The 19319-nt window shown below is 35.8% G+C and overlaps 1 protein-coding gene across 1 annotated transcript; it reads left to right on the top strand.

The window, feature by feature from the left end:
- The first annotated feature begins 4739 nt into the window (after window positions 1-4739).
- On the top strand, window positions 4740-16475 carry LOC115413016 (lanC-like protein 3). The gene is made up of 5 exons (XM_030125734.1): window positions 4740-5560; window positions 8570-8693; window positions 10329-10526; window positions 12218-12425; window positions 15644-16475. Exons 1-5 carry the CDS (start codon window positions 5027-5029, stop codon window positions 15801-15803), a joined length of 1224 nt encoding a protein of 407 aa, XP_029981594.1. The 5' UTR covers window positions 4740-5026; the 3' UTR covers window positions 15804-16475.
- The last annotated feature ends 2844 nt before the right edge of the window (window positions 16476-19319 follow it).

Genomic DNA, 19319 nt, shown 5'->3' with positions numbered 1-19319 from the left:
TACTGGTGAAATGAAAAGTGAATATCCACATGAGCTGCTCACTGATCCTTAATAAAGTGTGGTGTCCATTGGCTTCTTCTTTGTGTGTCTTCTGCAGGTCAGTCATCTATAAGGCCCAATACTTCTGGTCTATATTAAACTAACCTCATCTAACCTGTTCATACTCCTAGTATCTTACATCACAGGAGGATGAACAATATAGACCGTAATCAGATTGCACCACTTGGAACAAATGTCAGTTCTAATATAAATGCAAATTGAATTTTCTGTTATCAAGGCAGCAGATTAAGAAAAAGAGGAAAATATGCTAATCTGAGTGTGAACCATTTTAATTTTCTAGGCTGCTCTGTTCCAGTCTGAGAACTTTAGGCAAATTGCTAAATGTTTTTTCAAAGAAGAAAATGACTGTGTGTAGTTTGCAAAGCTATTGCCCCAAAAATGTATATAAATTGTTTGCCTTTTTCTGTGTAAGACTGAGAACAAAGTGTGCTTTTACTTGAATTGCACTTCAGTTTGAGCTCATAAACAGGGGCACAGTCCACATGATGATTCTCATTATGCTGTCTGCTTCTTCAAACATGGACTAGATGCAACCCAGTGTGATTTTTCAGACCTCTGACTGAAGCTGTTTTTCCATAATTTCGTGGCGCTTTCCTCTCTCTCTTTATTATTCAGTTCCTTTGTGTCTGTGCAATTGAAATGGACAGATTTCAATTAAAGTATGAAATGGACATAGTTTAACACTGCAGTGGTGCAGCGTTAAAGTGTCAAATCATTCAATTATCTGAAGGCAATTATTTTGACTCAAATAATTGAATTTTATGAAGGAAAATAATTCAATTTGCTTTCATTTTACTGTAATTTTTTCCTCGTCTTTTTTCTTTTATAAGCCATTGTCACATCGGTGCTGCTGGTTAAAAATTTGATTAGGTCTAATCTATAAAATGACATTTGCGTCTATATCCATAGCTCCGTGACATTCACAATCTTTTCTTAAATTGAGATTAAAAAAAAAAACTGATTAAAATTTGACTCAGAGCTTCTCTTGCATAAATTTGACATATTTAGGCTCATCAGTTATGATGGAAATGGCACATAGTGTGATAAAAAGTAATGAAACCAAATGATAAATGACACCTGGGGATATTTATGACTTTAAATGTGCAAATCAATTGGAGGGAGAAAAACTCAAATGTTTTATTGTGTCAAAGCCTTTTTGCACTCATTCCTTAACTACATCTATGGATATTCAATTAATAATCCAAAATTAATAATGTTTGGATTTATTTTATGAATATGATTGTTACTACAATCTAATAGTCTAATCTATATCTGTCTATAATATCGTTTTCAGAACCATGGACAGCAGCTGAGTGGGTCTGCAGTTGCTGTCGCCACCTGGTGGTAACAGGGTTGAACTGAAAGAAAGAGGTGACACTTTTAATGTCTCCCTGGAGAAATTAGTCATTGTTGTAGTGACTCAGCAAAGAATAAAACAAGTGAACAACAGAAGAGATGAATGAAAATAAAAATATCCATTGAATGCATGGGTTATTAGGTTACAGGAGGAGGCTATTCCTATCCTCTACCTAAATGAAAAAGTGAAACTGTGGTGGAAAATAATGTTTACTCCAGTACTTCCCTAAAAATTTAAGATACTTCAGTATTTCTATTTTCTACTCCACAGTTAGAGGTAAACATTGTCCTTCTTACTCAACTATATTACATTACATTGCATTATGGGTTGAGCTTCACACTCACCTCCTTTATAAGATAAATCAGTCAGCGGATTAACTGGAAAATATACTGTCACCAAGCTGAAAACAGGCCTGTTTTCTGGACTCATAATTTTGTAGGTGTTTGTAGTTCTCAAAGGACTCTACAATGAAGATCTCTTGATGTGGACTAAAATACTGAACAGAAGGTACAGTATAAAGTATAAAGTAGTTCAACTGAGCTGATCCTTCTAAATAAATAAGAGTAAAACATGCACATAAATGCAGCAGCAATATGAAATCCTAACATATAATAGTAATTACATACTAATTGCATAACAGCAAAGGCACTAATCTTTGCATTGTTCTTTGTTTTGTTTCTGACAAAAAATAATAAAATCCAGTCGTCAGCCTCTGGACCCATCCCCCACCCCCCATCTCTTGATACTGGTTTGGTCCCAGGTCCCAGAACTGCTAGTAAATATACATCCATCCAAAATGTAAATCATATTTTATTCATATTTGTATATCAGTGGGGGGGGGGGGGGATCTAATACTGTTATTAAAAATATTAAAATACAAAATATGGCTGTCACCTTTCTCCTCAATATTGCATGAAATTGTAAAATCTGTTGTAAGTAGAATATTGATGCCTGCACAGTGATATGTTTTTATGGTTTGCATGGTTTACAACACTGAAAAGGTGGGGCTGAATGTGAATGTGATGATGTTATTTTCATGGGGCCCTGAATCCCTGGTGAGACCTCTGGGCACAGTAGTGTTAGCAATAAGCCTGAATACTTCTTCCACTACTGAAAGGAAGAAGGCAGACTCTGTTACAACCTAACCCAAAAAAATCCAAATATCCACCATCGACCAAAACCATATACTGATCTAAACTATTTAATCCCTGTTGATCAACTAATCCTATCAATACAAGTCAATAATTGGTGTAAAATACAGTTTGTCATCTTTTCATGGTCATCAGATATGACTCATTTGGACATTCAGAGGCTCCGTAGTTACTGTGGAAACACTGTCATCTTCTATAACATTGATTCACCAGTAAAACCCATGGAGTTGGAACAATGACAGTGGATGGACACACTGGGTTTATGTTCAGGTAATGAGAGATTTTACCGAAATAATTATCTTTTTCTTCAGTTTTCACTGTTTTGATATAATAACCTTGGAATTTACAATGAGTTTTCGTGAACATCTAAATTAAGTATAGGAAATTAAACATATACATATACATTTTATTCAATTTATGATGCTTTTATTCCATTTTATTTATTACTATTTATTTATTGATATTGATAGTCACAGATTGAGAAACAAAATCCCATTCTCTTATGTATTAGGGGTGTGAGAAAATATCAGTTCTGCAATATATAGCGCTATTTCATTTCACAATACCGTATCAATATTCAAAAGTACTGTATCGATATTTTTAAGTATTTATTCAAATCCAGATATATGGCAGAGGTTCATTTGTGTTTTCTGGTTTTCTTTATTGTTTATATCTTATTTATTGTTATTTGACACTGTTTTATTAAATAATGGTTATTTTATGCATCCTAAAAGCACTTTTTACTGTCTGAGAGGCAGATGGTAGTTCCTTTGGAAACCAGGAGAATTAGAAAAAATTTGTGATTATAGCATTAGATCCTGTTCTGAAATAAAAATGTGTTCAGTATTTGTACATATTTCTGGTGTAATTCAATCCTTCCAGGAAATAATCATTAAAAAAAAGAAACAAACAAAAACTTTTCTTTTTAACAGTATCATGATATATTGTGATATATTGTATCGTGATCCTAGTATTGTGATTTGTATCGTATCGCCAGATTCTTGTTGATACACAGCCCTATTACGTATGTACGTGCACAGCGGAAAAGACAATAAAAAAATCCTTGATTGTTGAAAATACATGATTTGAAAACTGAAAAATACATAGGATAATATTATAATAAATGGTGATAAATCACTGAGGAAAGGTTAAATAGAGAGAGCTGACACAAAATTAGCACTGGGTCTTTAATCTACACTGTAAAAAAAATCCTGTTGTTTTTATGGAAAAAAACTGGCAGCTGTGGTTTCCAGAACAATACTGTAAAAAACACATCCAACTGTAAACATGTTTACAGAGTAACATGTAGATTTAACATTTTAAACATGTAGATTTAACATTGGATTTAAATGGTAAATGGACTGCACTTATTTAGCACATTTTATACATCTTCATGGTGTCCACAGCACTTTCCAAAGCCACCAGGTCCAACTGGGAGCAATTCAGGGTTTAGTGTCTTCCATGGACACTTGGACATATGGACAGTAGGAGCCAGGATTCGAACCACCAACCCTTTGGTTATTGGATGAGCTGCACCAACTCTACCAACCCATTAATTTACAAGTTTAAAATGTTAATTTATGTATTTATTTATTTTTTTTTGTCTAGTTTCCTGAAGGTGTGGTTAGCTAGATGTACGGGCTTGTTGATGTCATTTTTTACCATCTGTTTTTTTTTTTTTCTCCTCCTTCTTTAAAAAAAAAGAGAATGGTATACTTGTTGTGGTTGATGTCATATATAATATTTTGTATGACTTCTGAATAAACATTGGAATTAAAAAAAAAAAAAAAAGTTAAATTGTTAAATGTTTACTTTTTATAACATATATATATATTATTATTATTTATTTATTTATTTATTTATTTATTTATTTATATGCGCTGTTATTTCAACATTATGGTCTTGCAATTTAAACGGCACCACATTGTTTTTTAATATACAGTTTTATTTTTTAAAAACAATTGAAAAAAATACATAATTTCTACATACAAATCTGGTTTTGTTCACATACTCTTCCTGTAAAAACTACATCTATATTTGATTTAATTGTTAACACAAAAATCTTTTCAAATAAACAACTTTGCATTGTATTGTCACAGTTTTTTTATGTTGCAATTTTACAACTTTTTGGTGTTAATTCTACGGTCATTTTTTACAGTGTACTTTTGCAAATGATGTTCAATAAAAGTAGGCTGTAAGTAGTAAAAGAGGCCACTTAAAAATAGAGCCAAATAGTGCAGGTCACTGTGGTCCCATGAGGCCAGAGTGAGGCTGGGCCATCATTCTGTTGACTGCAGACTGACATCCAATCAGCTGAGGGCGGATGGGATTGGATGAGCAATCAACGTGTTCCTGTGCTCTCATCCTTGGATACCTTGAGCAGGCTTCCCCCTCAGGCTGTCTGCGGTTTTAGTGCGGGCCTGCACCTTGTTCCGTTTATGTCGTGTTTTCATCGGTGATGGAAAACAACCGCTGCTTTGCCAACCGCTTCTCCGACTACAAAGGTGCGCTCCTCCCGGGCCAGAGCGCCGAGGCCATCGTTCCTGCCGTGGCCGCCACCGTGGACAAAATCGTCAAGAAGGTTCCGCTCGACATCAGCGACTGCGACGGAGGGCTGTACGATGGTCCGGCAGGGGTGGCTTACATGCTGTATCATGTCAGCGAGTGTCCCCTGTTCTCCGAGCACCGGGACGCGTACCTGAAGACGGCCAAGCAGATCATAGACGTGTCGGTCAGATACGTGGACGCGGAGCCGGACAAGAACATGCGCGCCGCCTTTCTGCTCGGCGGGGCGGGCATCTACGCCGTGGCATCTATGATCTATAAATCCATGGGCTTGGCTGATTTTGTTAAGCCGCTGACCAAATTTCGTAACCTGTGGGAGGTGTGTGCGCCCATCAATTTTCTGGAGTGCGGCTCGGATGAGCTGTTTGTGGGGAGGGCTGGATACCTGTGCGCGGCTCTGGTCCTCAAACAGAAGCTGGGCATAGAGGTGAGACCCTCCACCCACCCACACTGAGACCCACATGGAATGTCAATGAGTGGGCTGCTTCCACACTGTGAGATGAGCTGAGTTTACTTAACCCTTTCATGCATGAATTATGAGAACCTTAGTCAATCATTTTTCGTGAGTGATTTTAGTACCTCCGCCAAGGAAGTTATGTTTTTGCCAGGATTTGTTTGTTTGTTTGTCTGTTTGTTTGTTTGTTTGTTTGTCTGTCCGTTAGTGTGCAACATAACTCAAAAAGTTATGGACAGATTTGGATGAAATTTTCAGGGTTTGTTGGAAATGGGATAAGGAAGAAATGATTAAATTTTGGTGGTGATCGGGGGTGGGGGGGCCCACGGGGGGGGGGCACTGATCAGCCTTGGCGGAGGTCTGCACTCTCCGAGTGCTTCTAGTTATCCAATATTTGCACATTGAGCATGTTTGTGGTTTTTATTGTAGTCAATAGTATATTTTTTCAGTACAGATTTGGTGATTTTTTTGTGTATTTTTGGGCCCAATTTGTTTGTGTGTGTGTGTGTGGGGGGGCACTGATCAGCCTTGGCGGAGGTCTGCGCTCTCCGAGTGCTTCTAGTTCCTCTTTAGGCATGAAAAAAAAAACAAAAAAACAATACAAGTGATTTTTTTTTAACCCTTTCATGCATAGTGGCCACTGCAGTGGACAGTTATTAAAAGCTGTTCTCTTGTATATTCATGGATTTTATTGTTTTAGTTCCATATCAGCAAACACAGTGGATCATCCCATACACCGACATTCATACCGTTGCTGTAATTTTGCTGTTCTTGATAAACCTGACCTGCAGGAACATGTTTGAGTGTAAATCAGTTACTTGTTATTATTATTAGACTGTAATTAACAGTTTTGTTTTTTGCTTTTTTTTTAACAAAAAGGTTTGTTTGTTTGTTTTTTTGCATATTATCTTCATAAAGTGAGTAATAACTAGTATTAGAGTATGTTAAAATGTGACAAAACATCAGATTAGTGGCATTAAAAAAAATTATTACATAGTTTTCACACAGTATGTCAGTAAATACATGTTTCTTGGCTTCAAAAATTAAATGCATGGTGTCCGGCTGAGTGGACATTTTTGCAACTCCATGAAAAATAGGTTCATAAAAAAAATTAAAAAAAAAAAAAAAAAAAAAATTAATGGCATTGTTTTCCTCATGCCTAAAGAGGAATTAAAACACTGAGGAAAAAAATCTTGATTAAGGTTCTCATAACTCATAACTCATGCATGAAAGGGTTAATGAACGTTTTTTTCATGCAGTTACAAAAATGTCCACTCAGCTGGACATCATGCGTTTAATTTTTGAAGGAAAGGAACATGTATCTAAAACCCATCATCAGAAAATAAGATAAGATAAGACATACTTTACTGATCCACCAAGGGGGAAATTGAAGTGTGTACAGCAGTGCAAGACAGTATGCGTCAATACAAAAGAAAAATAGAGATGAAAATTTAAACAATATAAACAAGTTTGTTGAAGTGGCTAAAGTGACAAAAAAATAGCAATAATAACAATAATAAAGTTATATGCCTGTCGTGACCACTATGCATGAAAGGGTTAAAAAATCTGAGGTAACCCATTGCCTTAAAAAATTTAAGTAATGAGTAATGAAAACTTGAGTGTATTAAACTTAAATGCTTGATTTGAATGGGATTGCTATTTTAAGTACAACACACTAAATGCCAAGTTAATTTAACTTAAAATTGGTTGCAATGTTAATTGCTTTGTATAATCATTAGACTTAATATCATTAGTTCATTGGACTCAATTCTAAGTTGATTTAAATTGCCAGTAAGAGAAGTGCTTTTAATTTGCAAGGTATTAAGACACAGGTGTCAAACATGCAGCCCGGGGGCCAAAACCAGCCCGCCAAAGGGTTCAATCCGGCCCCTGGAATGAATTTGTGAAATGCAAAAGTTACACTAAAGATATTAACAATCAAGGATATTAAAATAATTTTAGGTAAATTCAATCTAAAATGGGTCAAACCAGTAAAATACTATCATAATAACCTATAAATAAAGAAAACTGCAATTTTCTGTCTGTTTCAGTTTTAAAAAAAGTTAAAATTACACAGAAATATTTACGTTTACAGACTAGCCTTTTACAAAAAATGGGAACAACCTGAAATGTCTTAACAGTACTCTAATTTTACCAGTATTCTGCCTGTTACTAGATCCACTGTGATCTGTAAGTTATAATACACATGTATAAATTATAAACTAAGGTGTAATATTGTTAAAATTGCACTTATTTTTTTTAAAGAATTTGCAGGTTCATATTTGTTCATGTTATGTTCAAGTACTGTTTGTAGATGTAAACATTTACGTTATGGAATTTGACTTTTTTTCACTCAAAAACATAGTAAAAACTTTGGAGTTGACATTATTCATAAGTTGTTATCCTATTATTTATATTTTTAACCCCCCCCCCGATCACCATCAACATTTAATCATTTCTTCCTTGTGCCAGTATCAACATTTCCTGAAAATTTCATGAAAATCCGACCATAACTTTTAGAGTTATCTTGCTAACAAACAAACACGCACACACACACACACCCACACACACACACACACACACACACACACACACACACACACACACACACACACACACACACACAAAGCAAAGCGATCACAACACCTCCTGGCGGAGGTAAATATGTTTTTATTGATGGACATTTGGTTGAATCAACTTGTCATTTCTGTCTAAAAACACTAGGTACAAAAATTCAACATTGCTCAGATTTTCAACTGCTGCTGTGAATATCTACAGGAATGTTAATTTACACACCAATATTCATATACAAGTACTATATATGTATATGTATATACTATGACAAAACCTTACCACTGTACATGGTTTTATTTTACACTATCACACCAACCAAGAGTTTATTTTTACAGCTGTTCTTCTGAAATGATTGACTGTGAAAGTAACCACAGTGTGTTTTTATGCACGTGTTTTTTTTTCCTGCAGATTCTGAGCAAAGATCAAATCAAATCAATTTGCCAGGCTATCATCGAATCAGGAAAACAGTATGCCAGAAGGAAGAGAAAGCCTTTTCCCCTCATGTACTCGTATTATGGAACAGAGTACCTTGGTAAGGAAAACAGGTTTGAGCTGAGTCCATTTATTCTGAAAATGTAGGAAATGAACATTTTAGTATGAAACCTTCTTTCAGGGTTGCTGCAACCCAACTATAAGAGGATCTTCGGCTACACAGTGAAAATAATCAAATCGACTGTCTAAATTGTCAAGCCCTTAAAGAGCATTAATCATGAAAGACTGGTGTGTTAACATGTGTAAAGCTAACTCTCCTTTCCTTGATTGCATCGGATGAAGAGAGTCATCAGTGTTGGAGCTCCTCAGTAACTATCAGACCAACACAGAGTTCATAGTAAGCATAGCCCCGCTGGCCATTGTTGCATGGATACAAGAGCTGCATAGAGGAGGTGGAGGAGGTGTACAAACCTGACACTGACATCCTAAACTACAGCTCTACTCATGCTGATGTAGATACACCTTGGGGAGGATGCTGCATGTGTTACAGTTTGCCTGTACTGAAAAGCTTTTCACCACAAGGTGTCTCATTAGATTTGCTTGACATCTACAAAGGTTACTAACAGACACTGGCTTCACTGTGTCGGAGAACTGGGTTTACCCTGCATGGATCCAGTAGCATCATTCAGGAAGTCTGATCAAGGACGACTGTACTGTCTCAGCTTTATTTACAGCATGGATTCAGTTCGATCACTCTCAGGGATTAGACAAACAAGAATAAAATACTTCATCCAGTCTTTGAAACCTTATTAGGGCTGGTTATGATTCAAATATAATAATACCAATAATACTGATACCTTGGTGTCAAAACTGGATCAATGATTTTTTTTTAAGTATTAATTTTTACCAAAATAAACTGCAGAAATCATTAATTCCTGTTTTAGCACCCTGGCAACTTCTCACCTTGACCAGTTTTACAACCTATTTACCACCATTTGTACTTGTCTATTGTGATAATACCGTCAGTAAAATCTATAAAATAAATGATGTGCATGCTGAATACTGATACATAAGAGATTTACTCCTTAGATACTACAATCTCTATGTAATCTTTTGTTATACTCTGTAGTATATAAGCAGTTCAGTCAATATCAAATATCATGAAACAATTGAAATTTAGTAGCCAGCCCTAAACCTTATTTACTTAATTACTAACCGTATTTATAGTATTTTTCCACCTTATTCAGAAACAACACATGCACATGTATATATATATATTGTCCAGCCTTAATTTCATAATATTTAGGAATTATTCATGGTTTATTTTTATCAGTTAATATATAGTATTTAGCCCTAGTTCCCGACAGAGTGGTCTTGAAGTGTTTTTAGAAGGGAAGTCGTTTGCAGCTGCTTATGTACTTGACAGACGTTCAACTACTATAAATGTCATGTTTAACCATAAGTACTGCTGAACTGACATGTCTTATCCAGTGCTGAAAAACAAAGCATTTACTTTCAAAACATGGCTGTCAAATATGTAAAGTGTGCTGCAGTTTGGACGATGGGAGGCAGAAAACAAACATGGAGCCTTCCAGTCATCCTTCAGTGAATGTTCTGCCTGTTTGCTTCAGGTTGTGTCTGTTTGGTTTGTTCCTGTGTGCCTGGCATGGTGCTTCACTGCATGTCTGCTTTGGTGGGTACATGCGTCCCACTCCCCCGTCCTCCCTCCCTTCAGGTGCCGCCCACGGCCTTTCATCGGTGCTGCAGATGCTGCTGAGCTACCAGGACATGCTCAGCGGGGCTGAGAAGGACCTGGTGTGGCAGAGTGTGGATTTTCTCATGAATCAAGAGCAGAACTGCAACTGGCCTGCAGAGCTGGGCGCCATCATTGAGAGAGAGAATGAACTGGTGCACTGGTGCCATGGAGCCCCGGGTATGATCAGCTGTGTTCATAGAATAGAATAGAATGCTTTTTATTGTCATTATACTGAATGTACAATGAGATTGGAGAGCTTCTGTTTGTTCAGTGCAAACAGGTAACTATATATAAAATATAAGGTCCAAAATATGTACAAGATAAAGTCCTACAAGACAGTGCAGTTAGCTTTATATATAAATATGAAGAAATTCATCTTTATGTTGAAAAACTTCTGGGTCTTCTATGGGATATCTGATGATCTTATGTAATTATCAGTCTTACAGTCTTACAAGCTTCATTTCAGTGAATCATAAAGTTTGTGTCATTTTCCTTCAGAATTTCAGAATATAAAAACTATCCACTGGGATGTTCAAACCCAAAAAAGAAGAATACTGGAATATTTTGTGTCGTTTTATACATAGTGTGGCTCTAATATTTCCTATTATTGCACTCATTCACTGTAGCATGATTTTTTTAAGCTTACACAATGTCACAACATTTATTTGCATCATTTGCAGCATTGTTGAACCTAGACCTGACCAACTGAAGCAGATTATTACATTGCCCCCACAGGCTAGTACTGCAGGCACTAGGCATGATTGGGTAATCACTTCATCCTCCTCTGTTCTCACCCTGATGCTCCCATCCCTCTGGAACAGGATCAGTCTGGACTCATCAGACCGCATGAACTTGTTCCATTGAAACACAGTCCAATCTTTATGCTCTCTATCAAACTGATGATTACCTCCGCCAAGGAGGTTATGTTTTTGCCAGGGTTTGTTTGTCTGTTTGTTTGTTTGTTTGTTTGTTTGTCTGTCCGTTAGTGTGCAACATAACTCAAAAAGTTATGGACAGATTTGGATGAAATTTTCAGGGTTTGTTGGAAATGGGATACGGAAGAAATGATTAAATTTTGGTGGTGATCGGGGGTGGGGGGGCCCACGGGGGGGGGCCACTGATCAGCCTTGGCGGAGGTCTGCGCTCTCCGAGTGCTTCTAGTTATCCAATATTTGCACATTGAGCATGTTTATGGTTTTTATTGTAGTCAATAGTATATTTTTTCAGTACAGATTTGGTGATTTTTTTGTGTATTTTTGGGCCCAATTTGTTAATAAAGTAGGTTAAAGTGAAGAAGTGAAGTTGTGCTGAAAGGAAAGATGCCAAACGTGGGTATGGTAAATATTTTTGATGTGGTGTCCCAAAGCTATCCATGCTGGCCTTGATCTACTCCAGGTCATACACTGATTTAAAGAACCTGGATTTGATGTTTCAGATGCAGGGTCATTACACAAACTAACAGACATGTGCAAAAGGTGGTGTCACAGATACACACAAACCATAATTTCTAGAAATCTTCAATTTGGAAAGTGTTTTTAAAAAAATCTCTTTTTTTGTGACCTAAAATACCATTTACATGCGACATAAAGAAAATATCAGTTTTGCAAAATATCCGCTCTTGCATCAGTGTGACAGAAGTAATTCTCAAGTCCCATGTCCTGCATTTCTGCTAGAGATGACTAAATATTGCACAATTTAAATGGAGAAACCCATCAGCTGTTTCTAGTCAGTGTATTTCAAAAAAAGAAAGACTGCAGATTATAGATCAAAATGATGACTAAAAACATTGTAATAATATTTTTCTGTCCAGATCACCTCCCCATAGTTTCTGCTGTTTGGAGTATTAATGCTGTCCTCTTTTCATGCAGGTGTGGCATATCTTTTTGCAAAAGCCTACTTGATCAACAAGAAGCCCCAGTACCTGGACACATGTATTCGCAGTGGGGAGCTGGTTTGGCAGAAGGGTCTGCTGAAGAAGGGACCTGGCATCTGTCATGGAGTTGCGGGCAGTGCTTATGTCTTCCTCCTGCTTTATCGTCTCACAGGCAACTCTAAATACATCTACCGTGCTCAGAGGTAAGAAATACGATCATTTGCTCAAGTTTTTTTGTGGCTTCAATAGGATGTTTTACACCATGATGATATCCATCTAATTCAGGGGTGTCAAACTCATTTTAGTTCAGGGGCCACATTAAGCCAAATTTGATCTGAAATGGGCCGAACCAGTGAAATAATAACATAATAATATATAAATAATGTCAACTCCAAATTTTCTTCTATGTTTTAGAGCGAAAAAAGTAAAATTATGCAATGACAATGTTTGCATCTACCAATTATCCTTTAAAACAATGTGAATAACATGAAAAAACTGAAATTGTTAAGAAAACTAAGTGCAGTTTCAACAATAGTATGTCTCAGTTTATCATTTACACATGTACATTATAACTTACAGATCGCAGTGGATCAACAAACACACAAAACATTTAATAAAGATGCAGAATATAGGTAAACTTACACTTCAGATATTTCAAATTTTTCATATTTGTTCAGGTTATTCTTGTTTTTGTGTGAAATGATTGTTTGTTTTAATGTAAATACAGTAAAATGACATAAAAATGTTTACATCTAGAAGAGAAACATTTGGAGTTGTGAGTATTTATACACTACCAGGCAAAAGTTTGGACTCACCTGGTTTTTCTTTATTTTTAAGACTATTTTCATTGTAGATTCTCACTGAAGGCATCAAAACTATGAATGAACACATATGGAATTATGTAGTTTAAAAAGGTGTGACAAAACTCAAAGCATGTTTTATATTTTAGATTCTTCAAAATAGCCACATTTTGCTTTTATTACTGCTTTGTGCATTCTTGGCATTCTCTTGATGAGCTTCATGACGTAATCACCTGAAATGTTTTCCAAAAGTCTGGAAGGAGTTCCAAATGATGCTGAGCTCTTGTTGGCCATCTGTGGTCCATCTCATGTCATTTAAATAAGAAGGTGAGTCCAAACTTTTGCCTGGTAGTGTAGGTTATTATGGTAGTGTTTAACTAATCCGACCCACTTGAGATTAAATTGGTCTGTATGTGGAACCTGAAATAAAATGATTAATTTCTTCAGTGCAATTTTTACATTTCACAAATTAATCCCACGGGTTGGACTAGACCCTTTGGCGGGCTGGATTTTGCCCCCAGGATGCATGTTTGACACCTGTGATCTAATTGTTAGCCTTCCTCTGTCTGGAGGAGTGTAGTTGTTTCCCAGATCCTATTGTGATGCTTCTGTGATGAACCACAATCAGACAGTGATTGGTCAGTACAGCTGTCAATCAATTATTATTATTTTGTTTTATCCCTCACCTCTAAAAAGAACATGACTGGCCAAAATCTTCAGTAACAGCCTGCCAAAAATGAAACCAAAACACATGCCCCCACATCTCCTGGTGGTAGGCCACAAATCCCACCCCCTCCTTGTGATTGACTGAGGTGATTTCAGACTTTGTAGCTAGATTTCATGACATCGATTTTTGCTGAAATTCCCATCCTTTTAATCTATTATTTGATATTGTAAAAATGCAGTAGGTGGACGTGTCATTGCTCATGTGGCATTTCTATTGCTCATACAAGCAACATGGCAGCTCCTCTGTGTCTGTGGGATATTGGCTTTGTTTGATGCAGCAGAAGGAAACAGCACCATGACATCCATCTACATTATGTGTTCAAGGATGCTTTATTCATGTTATGAATTCTGCTTTTATTGTCATAGGGTTTTAATTGTGTTTACTTGCATCATGTCTTATGTTTTGATATATATATTACACTTTTATCCTTTTAAGTCTACAATAAAAATAAATCACCATGTATTCTAACATTATACTTCTGGTGACACTTTTCTATACTGCTTTTTCAGATATTTATGCCATCAGGGTTTTTCTTTTATATTTTCAGTTTTTATACTCTTCTCTATAAATTATTTGTACTTTTATGGCACCTTTAGAGGATTGCATTTTCAATTTCGTTGTACCTGTACAATGACAATAAAGACATTCTATTCTATTCTATTCTATTCTATTCTATTCTATTCTATTCTATTCTATTCTATTCTATTCTATTCTATTCTATTCTATTCTATTCTCCCCAGCATTTTGCATTTCCAGTGAAAGTATTGTGTCTCCCTACACTGAATTTACTGATCATAGATGTTGATAAAAGAAGGAAGAGGAAATTCCAAGGTTATTATTTCAAAACTAAAGAAAAAATGGCTTTTTCAGTGAAACATATTATCATGTGATTGTGAAAAGTGTCTGCAGCCAATATTCTTCATCAAATTACATGGGTTTTACTGGTGAGTCAATAATCAGTTTTGCAGAATATGATTCTAAATTCACCACAGAGCCTCTGAATGTGCAAATAGGTCACATCTGATGCTGCTGAACAGCTGAGAAAACAGCATTTTACCTGAATTATCCCATAAAGACCCAGTGCTATTTTTGTGATTTTTTTTCTCTATTTTTAGCTTTTCTTAAGTGATTTATCACCATTTATTCTAATATTATGCTCAGTATTTTACATTCTTAAGAGAAAATCAGGTATTATCCTACATTTAATTTACTGATCATGATTGATGTCCAGAAAAGCTCAAATTGACGTTGAGAGTATTTATATCAAAAACAGACAAAATGAAGAAAAAAAGTGACTTTCTGGCAAAATATATCATTAACTGAACATAAACCCAGTGTCTCCATCCACTGTCATTGATCCAGTTCCATGGCTTTTACTGGTGAATCAGTGTTGTAGAAAATGATGGTGTTTCCATGGTAACTACGGAGCTTCTGAATGTCCAAATGGGTCATATCTGATGACCATGAAAAGATGAATAACTGTATTTTACACCAATTATTTGGGTGTATTGATAGGATTAGTGGATCAGCAGATATTAAATCAGCAAATGATTTTGGTCGCGAGTGTATGTTTGGGATTTTATGGGTTATTTAGGATTTGTGGTTCAAAAGTTATTAAACATTTATAAGGGTACATGTACATTTTATATAAGGGTATATAAGTAGATGCTTCAGGTTACTGATGGCTGTTCAGCATGGACTAAGTGATGCTAATGCAAATCCTGCATGTTGTAGAGCGAGACTCTAAACTAAAATGGAAACACTCAAGTACAGTATAAGTGGTTCACATGCACCCTTTGGAGGACATGACCTCGTGATGTGATGCCTGTTTTTCCACAAATTGCAGTTTAATCACCATCCACTTTTCACTGACTTCTCTTCTCTCTATCCAAAGGTTTGCAGAGTTCATTTTCACGGAGGAGTTTAAAGCAGGCTCGCGCTCAGTGACCAGTGTCTACAGTCTGTTTGAAGGCCTGTCAGGGACCATTTGCTTCATGGTCGACCTCCTGCAGCCGGATCAGTCAGAGTTCCCACTGTTTAGTGTCTTTGTGTGAATTTACCCACGTTTCTGCTGTTTACTCATCTGAACAGACATCACTCCTTCCCTCTGAAACCTCTCCAGAGCTGGATTGGCAAAGACGTAATAATTAAAAACCTAGATTTAAACTGTGATCACAATAAGAAAAGAGGGATGGATGGTGTTTGTTTAGGTTTTAGGGAAAAAATACACATTTGAGTCCAGTTGCAGTAGAAAGTGGTCTTGTTCTGTGTCTGTTATAAAAGTGCAGCTTCCAGGCTTTACCAGAGTCATTCCACTTACTGTAATATTGTCCATTTCAATTTACAGTGTAGTTATTTGCACTAAATTCCTTCTGTTGGGAGTTTTGGAAGTGCTACTGATAGTATGGTGAGAGAAAATTGCAGATTACTCTACCTAGGTGATGCTCTCAGGTCAGAAACACTCCTGCACATTCAACATCAACAGCTAAATTAAACGGCAATCACACCAAGTCCTACGACAAAAAATAGAGAAAAGGAAAACAAGTGTCACATAATGCCTTTAAATTTTTTCTACCACTTCACCAGCTCTGCATCACATACAGCCTGTAAGTCCAATCACAGTTAATGTATTTAGGCAGGTTGATTGATGAAATTACTGTTGTCAGTTTAATATATAGTTAACAATTGTATAAGATATGTTGACAACTGTTGAGGGATTTTCATACTAAACTTACAAAATCAAAAAATGAGTAGAGATAACAGATGGGTCAATATATAATTGAGGGAGTTTTTGAGTTCTCTTTACAGGGTAACAGTTGACAGGTTTAGTTGACATTTTTGCTTTTTTCAGGCCTAAAATCAACAGAACCATAACATCACATGGCATTTTTACAGAAAGATTCTTCTAAATATCATATTTACAACTGAGTAAAATTGAAATTGAAAGTTATTTAGAAAAATATTGTAGTAACACTGTTGACATAAGAGTGTGATAAATACACACTTGACTCACACACTACTTTATATTAAATAACTAAGAAAGAGGAGAAAGAACATACCTTGGAGTCTTGTCAGTCTTTTCTTCAGGAGGTAATGACATCATGTGGAGCAGGTCATGTGATTTGGAATTAACACACTTCCTTCAGAGGTCTTTTTGTAATGAGTAACTTAAGTGGCACAGGTACAATTTGTTATTTAAAAAAATAAACTTTGAAAAAGAAAGAAAAATAAATATCTGTCATGATTATCTCAACTTAAGAAAAAGAACACAATTAAAATCATTTTTGAATAAGCTCATTTTATTATTGTTTAGCTAATTAGAAGGTGGTTATTAAATTTGAATGGTTATTTAGTTGTCATTTTAATATCTAGTCATTTACTAATTATTTATTAATCATTTATTAATAAGTGATTGTTTCCCTAATTCCATAATTATAGAAATTTTAAAGACATGATCATAATGAACATAAAAAACATTAGTTTTTTTGTTTGTTTGTTTGTTTGTTTTTACTCTTAATAAAGATGTATGCACAATATATCCAATGGACTTAAAAAGTCCCTCAATTATACTATATATTGACCCAAATGATGACAAAAGTGGTAGTTTATTGTCCTGTTAATAGTCTCACTTTGTTTGAACTGTACAATATGACTAACCCACCTGTCTGAACTGAGGTGTAGCAGTGTGAAAACTGTTTGTGTCTCAAACTGTGGTAGATATGAGGACCTTTTAAATGTCTGGTTTGAGTAAAAAGACGAGTATGTTAACAGTTGTGATAAGGTACACAACGGCCGTGATCTGTGTGAGACTGTAATTTTCCTTCCAATGCTCTCTGGTTCAAATGCAGCTTTTTGCAAACCAAATAAAATACAGCTAATGGTGGATTTCTTTACACTAATGTGGTCATGAGGCCTTACAGGATAATTCCCAGCATTTGGATATGATTACATCTCAGAATAAAAGGATTGAAAACATGGAAACTGAAAATGCTTTGGGCAGTTTTGTACATGTGGCTGAAGTTGTTTTAAAAAAAAAAAAGAATCAAACCAAAGCAGTTTCCCAGTGCTATTTGTGCCTGTTGTGGAACATTTTTATTAAGCTGTGTATTTGTGTGCTGATTTACAATCTAAGCTGTCCACACCAAATGATTATTGTTATTAATAAAGTGTCTACATTCAAATAAAAATGCAAGACATATGTCCTTGCTTTTCTTTATTATACAAGTTTTTGGTTTTACAGCAAACCCATGAATAAATAAGATAATAAATAAATAGATAAATAATAAATAAATAGATAATAAATCATATATCTTATACATGAGATGTTTTGAGACATGAGAATATTCAGTGACCTTTCACTACATTGATCATACATCATTTTAATTGTTTTATTATGTTTTCCTTTACATTCACACTTTGACAACAGCATATGAAACTCTGATTTTAAAACCAAATATAGGAATAATAATATGTCAGAAATACCCCAGAAAACTGATTTAGGACAAAAACAAAAAAAAAAGAGGAAAAGTGAAGAATGAGAAATACTATCATTTATTTGGACATCATACATACAGATATAGATGATTTTTATTGATTCCTGGGGGGAAACTCACTTCTCCATCAGCTAAAGAAAATCAAACACAAACATAACTGATGAACATGTAACATCAGGCGATGGTGTTGTACAGATGGCAGTGGACATGAAGGATCTTCTATAACTCTCGGTCCTGTATCTTCATGACAAGTTGTACACTGCATCTGCTTTTCTGGTTTATCAGGATGGAATGAAGAGGATGATCTGAATTTTCCAAGATGCTCTCTCTCTTCCTCAGTGTGCATCTCTCCCCCACATTCCCCAGTGTCTTCACACCAAAAACACAGCCAGCTTTTTTCACTATTTATCCAGACATGCTGCATCCTTATGTCTTGTACTGCCTCCCAAGAAGACCCCAAAATAGAAGAGTGCTCCAGCTACAACTGACTGGAAAAGCAGGTGCAGAATCTTAGAGCAGATGTCAAAGGACTGGAGAACAGTTTCCTGTATCCTGTTCAATAGAGTGCATCTGTGCTCAGGAACTACTGTTGTCAAGATACACCAAAATGTTTATGTCTGCAACACCTCCACCCTCTGTCCAGACTGAAAACTCTGAAATCAACCGCCATTTCTTTGGTCTTGGAGGTGTTCAGTATGAGAGGCAGTGTTTGTGACTGCCCAAGAAGGTGTCTTTAATGTCCCCTTAGATCATGTGTGTGTGTGTGTGCGTGTGTGTGTGTGCGTGTGTGTGTGTGTGTGTGTGTGTGTGTGTGTGTGTGTGTGTGTGTGTGTGTGTGTGTGTGTAAAATGGATTTGAACTGGGGTGAATGTATGGCTGATGATGGAGATGGTCCAGTTTAGTTTGTTTTCTTTAAAATACTCTTATTCCAGCTTTGATTATCTTTCTTTCTTTCTTTCTTTCTTTCTTTCTTTCTGACTGACTGACTGACTGACTTTCTTTCTTTCTTTCTTTCTGAACACTTCTAGCCCACAAATTTAATTTTGTTTGTTTTCTTTAAAATACTCTTTTATTCTT

Source organism: Sphaeramia orbicularis, chromosome 21, assembly GCF_902148855.1.
Source record: "Sphaeramia orbicularis chromosome 21, fSphaOr1.1, whole genome shotgun sequence".
In the NCBI taxonomy this organism is placed as follows: Eukaryota; Metazoa; Chordata; class Actinopteri; order Kurtiformes; family Apogonidae; genus Sphaeramia; species Sphaeramia orbicularis.
The sequence above is the reverse complement of the archived record's forward strand: the minus strand, read 5'-3'. Positions and strand labels throughout refer to the sequence as shown.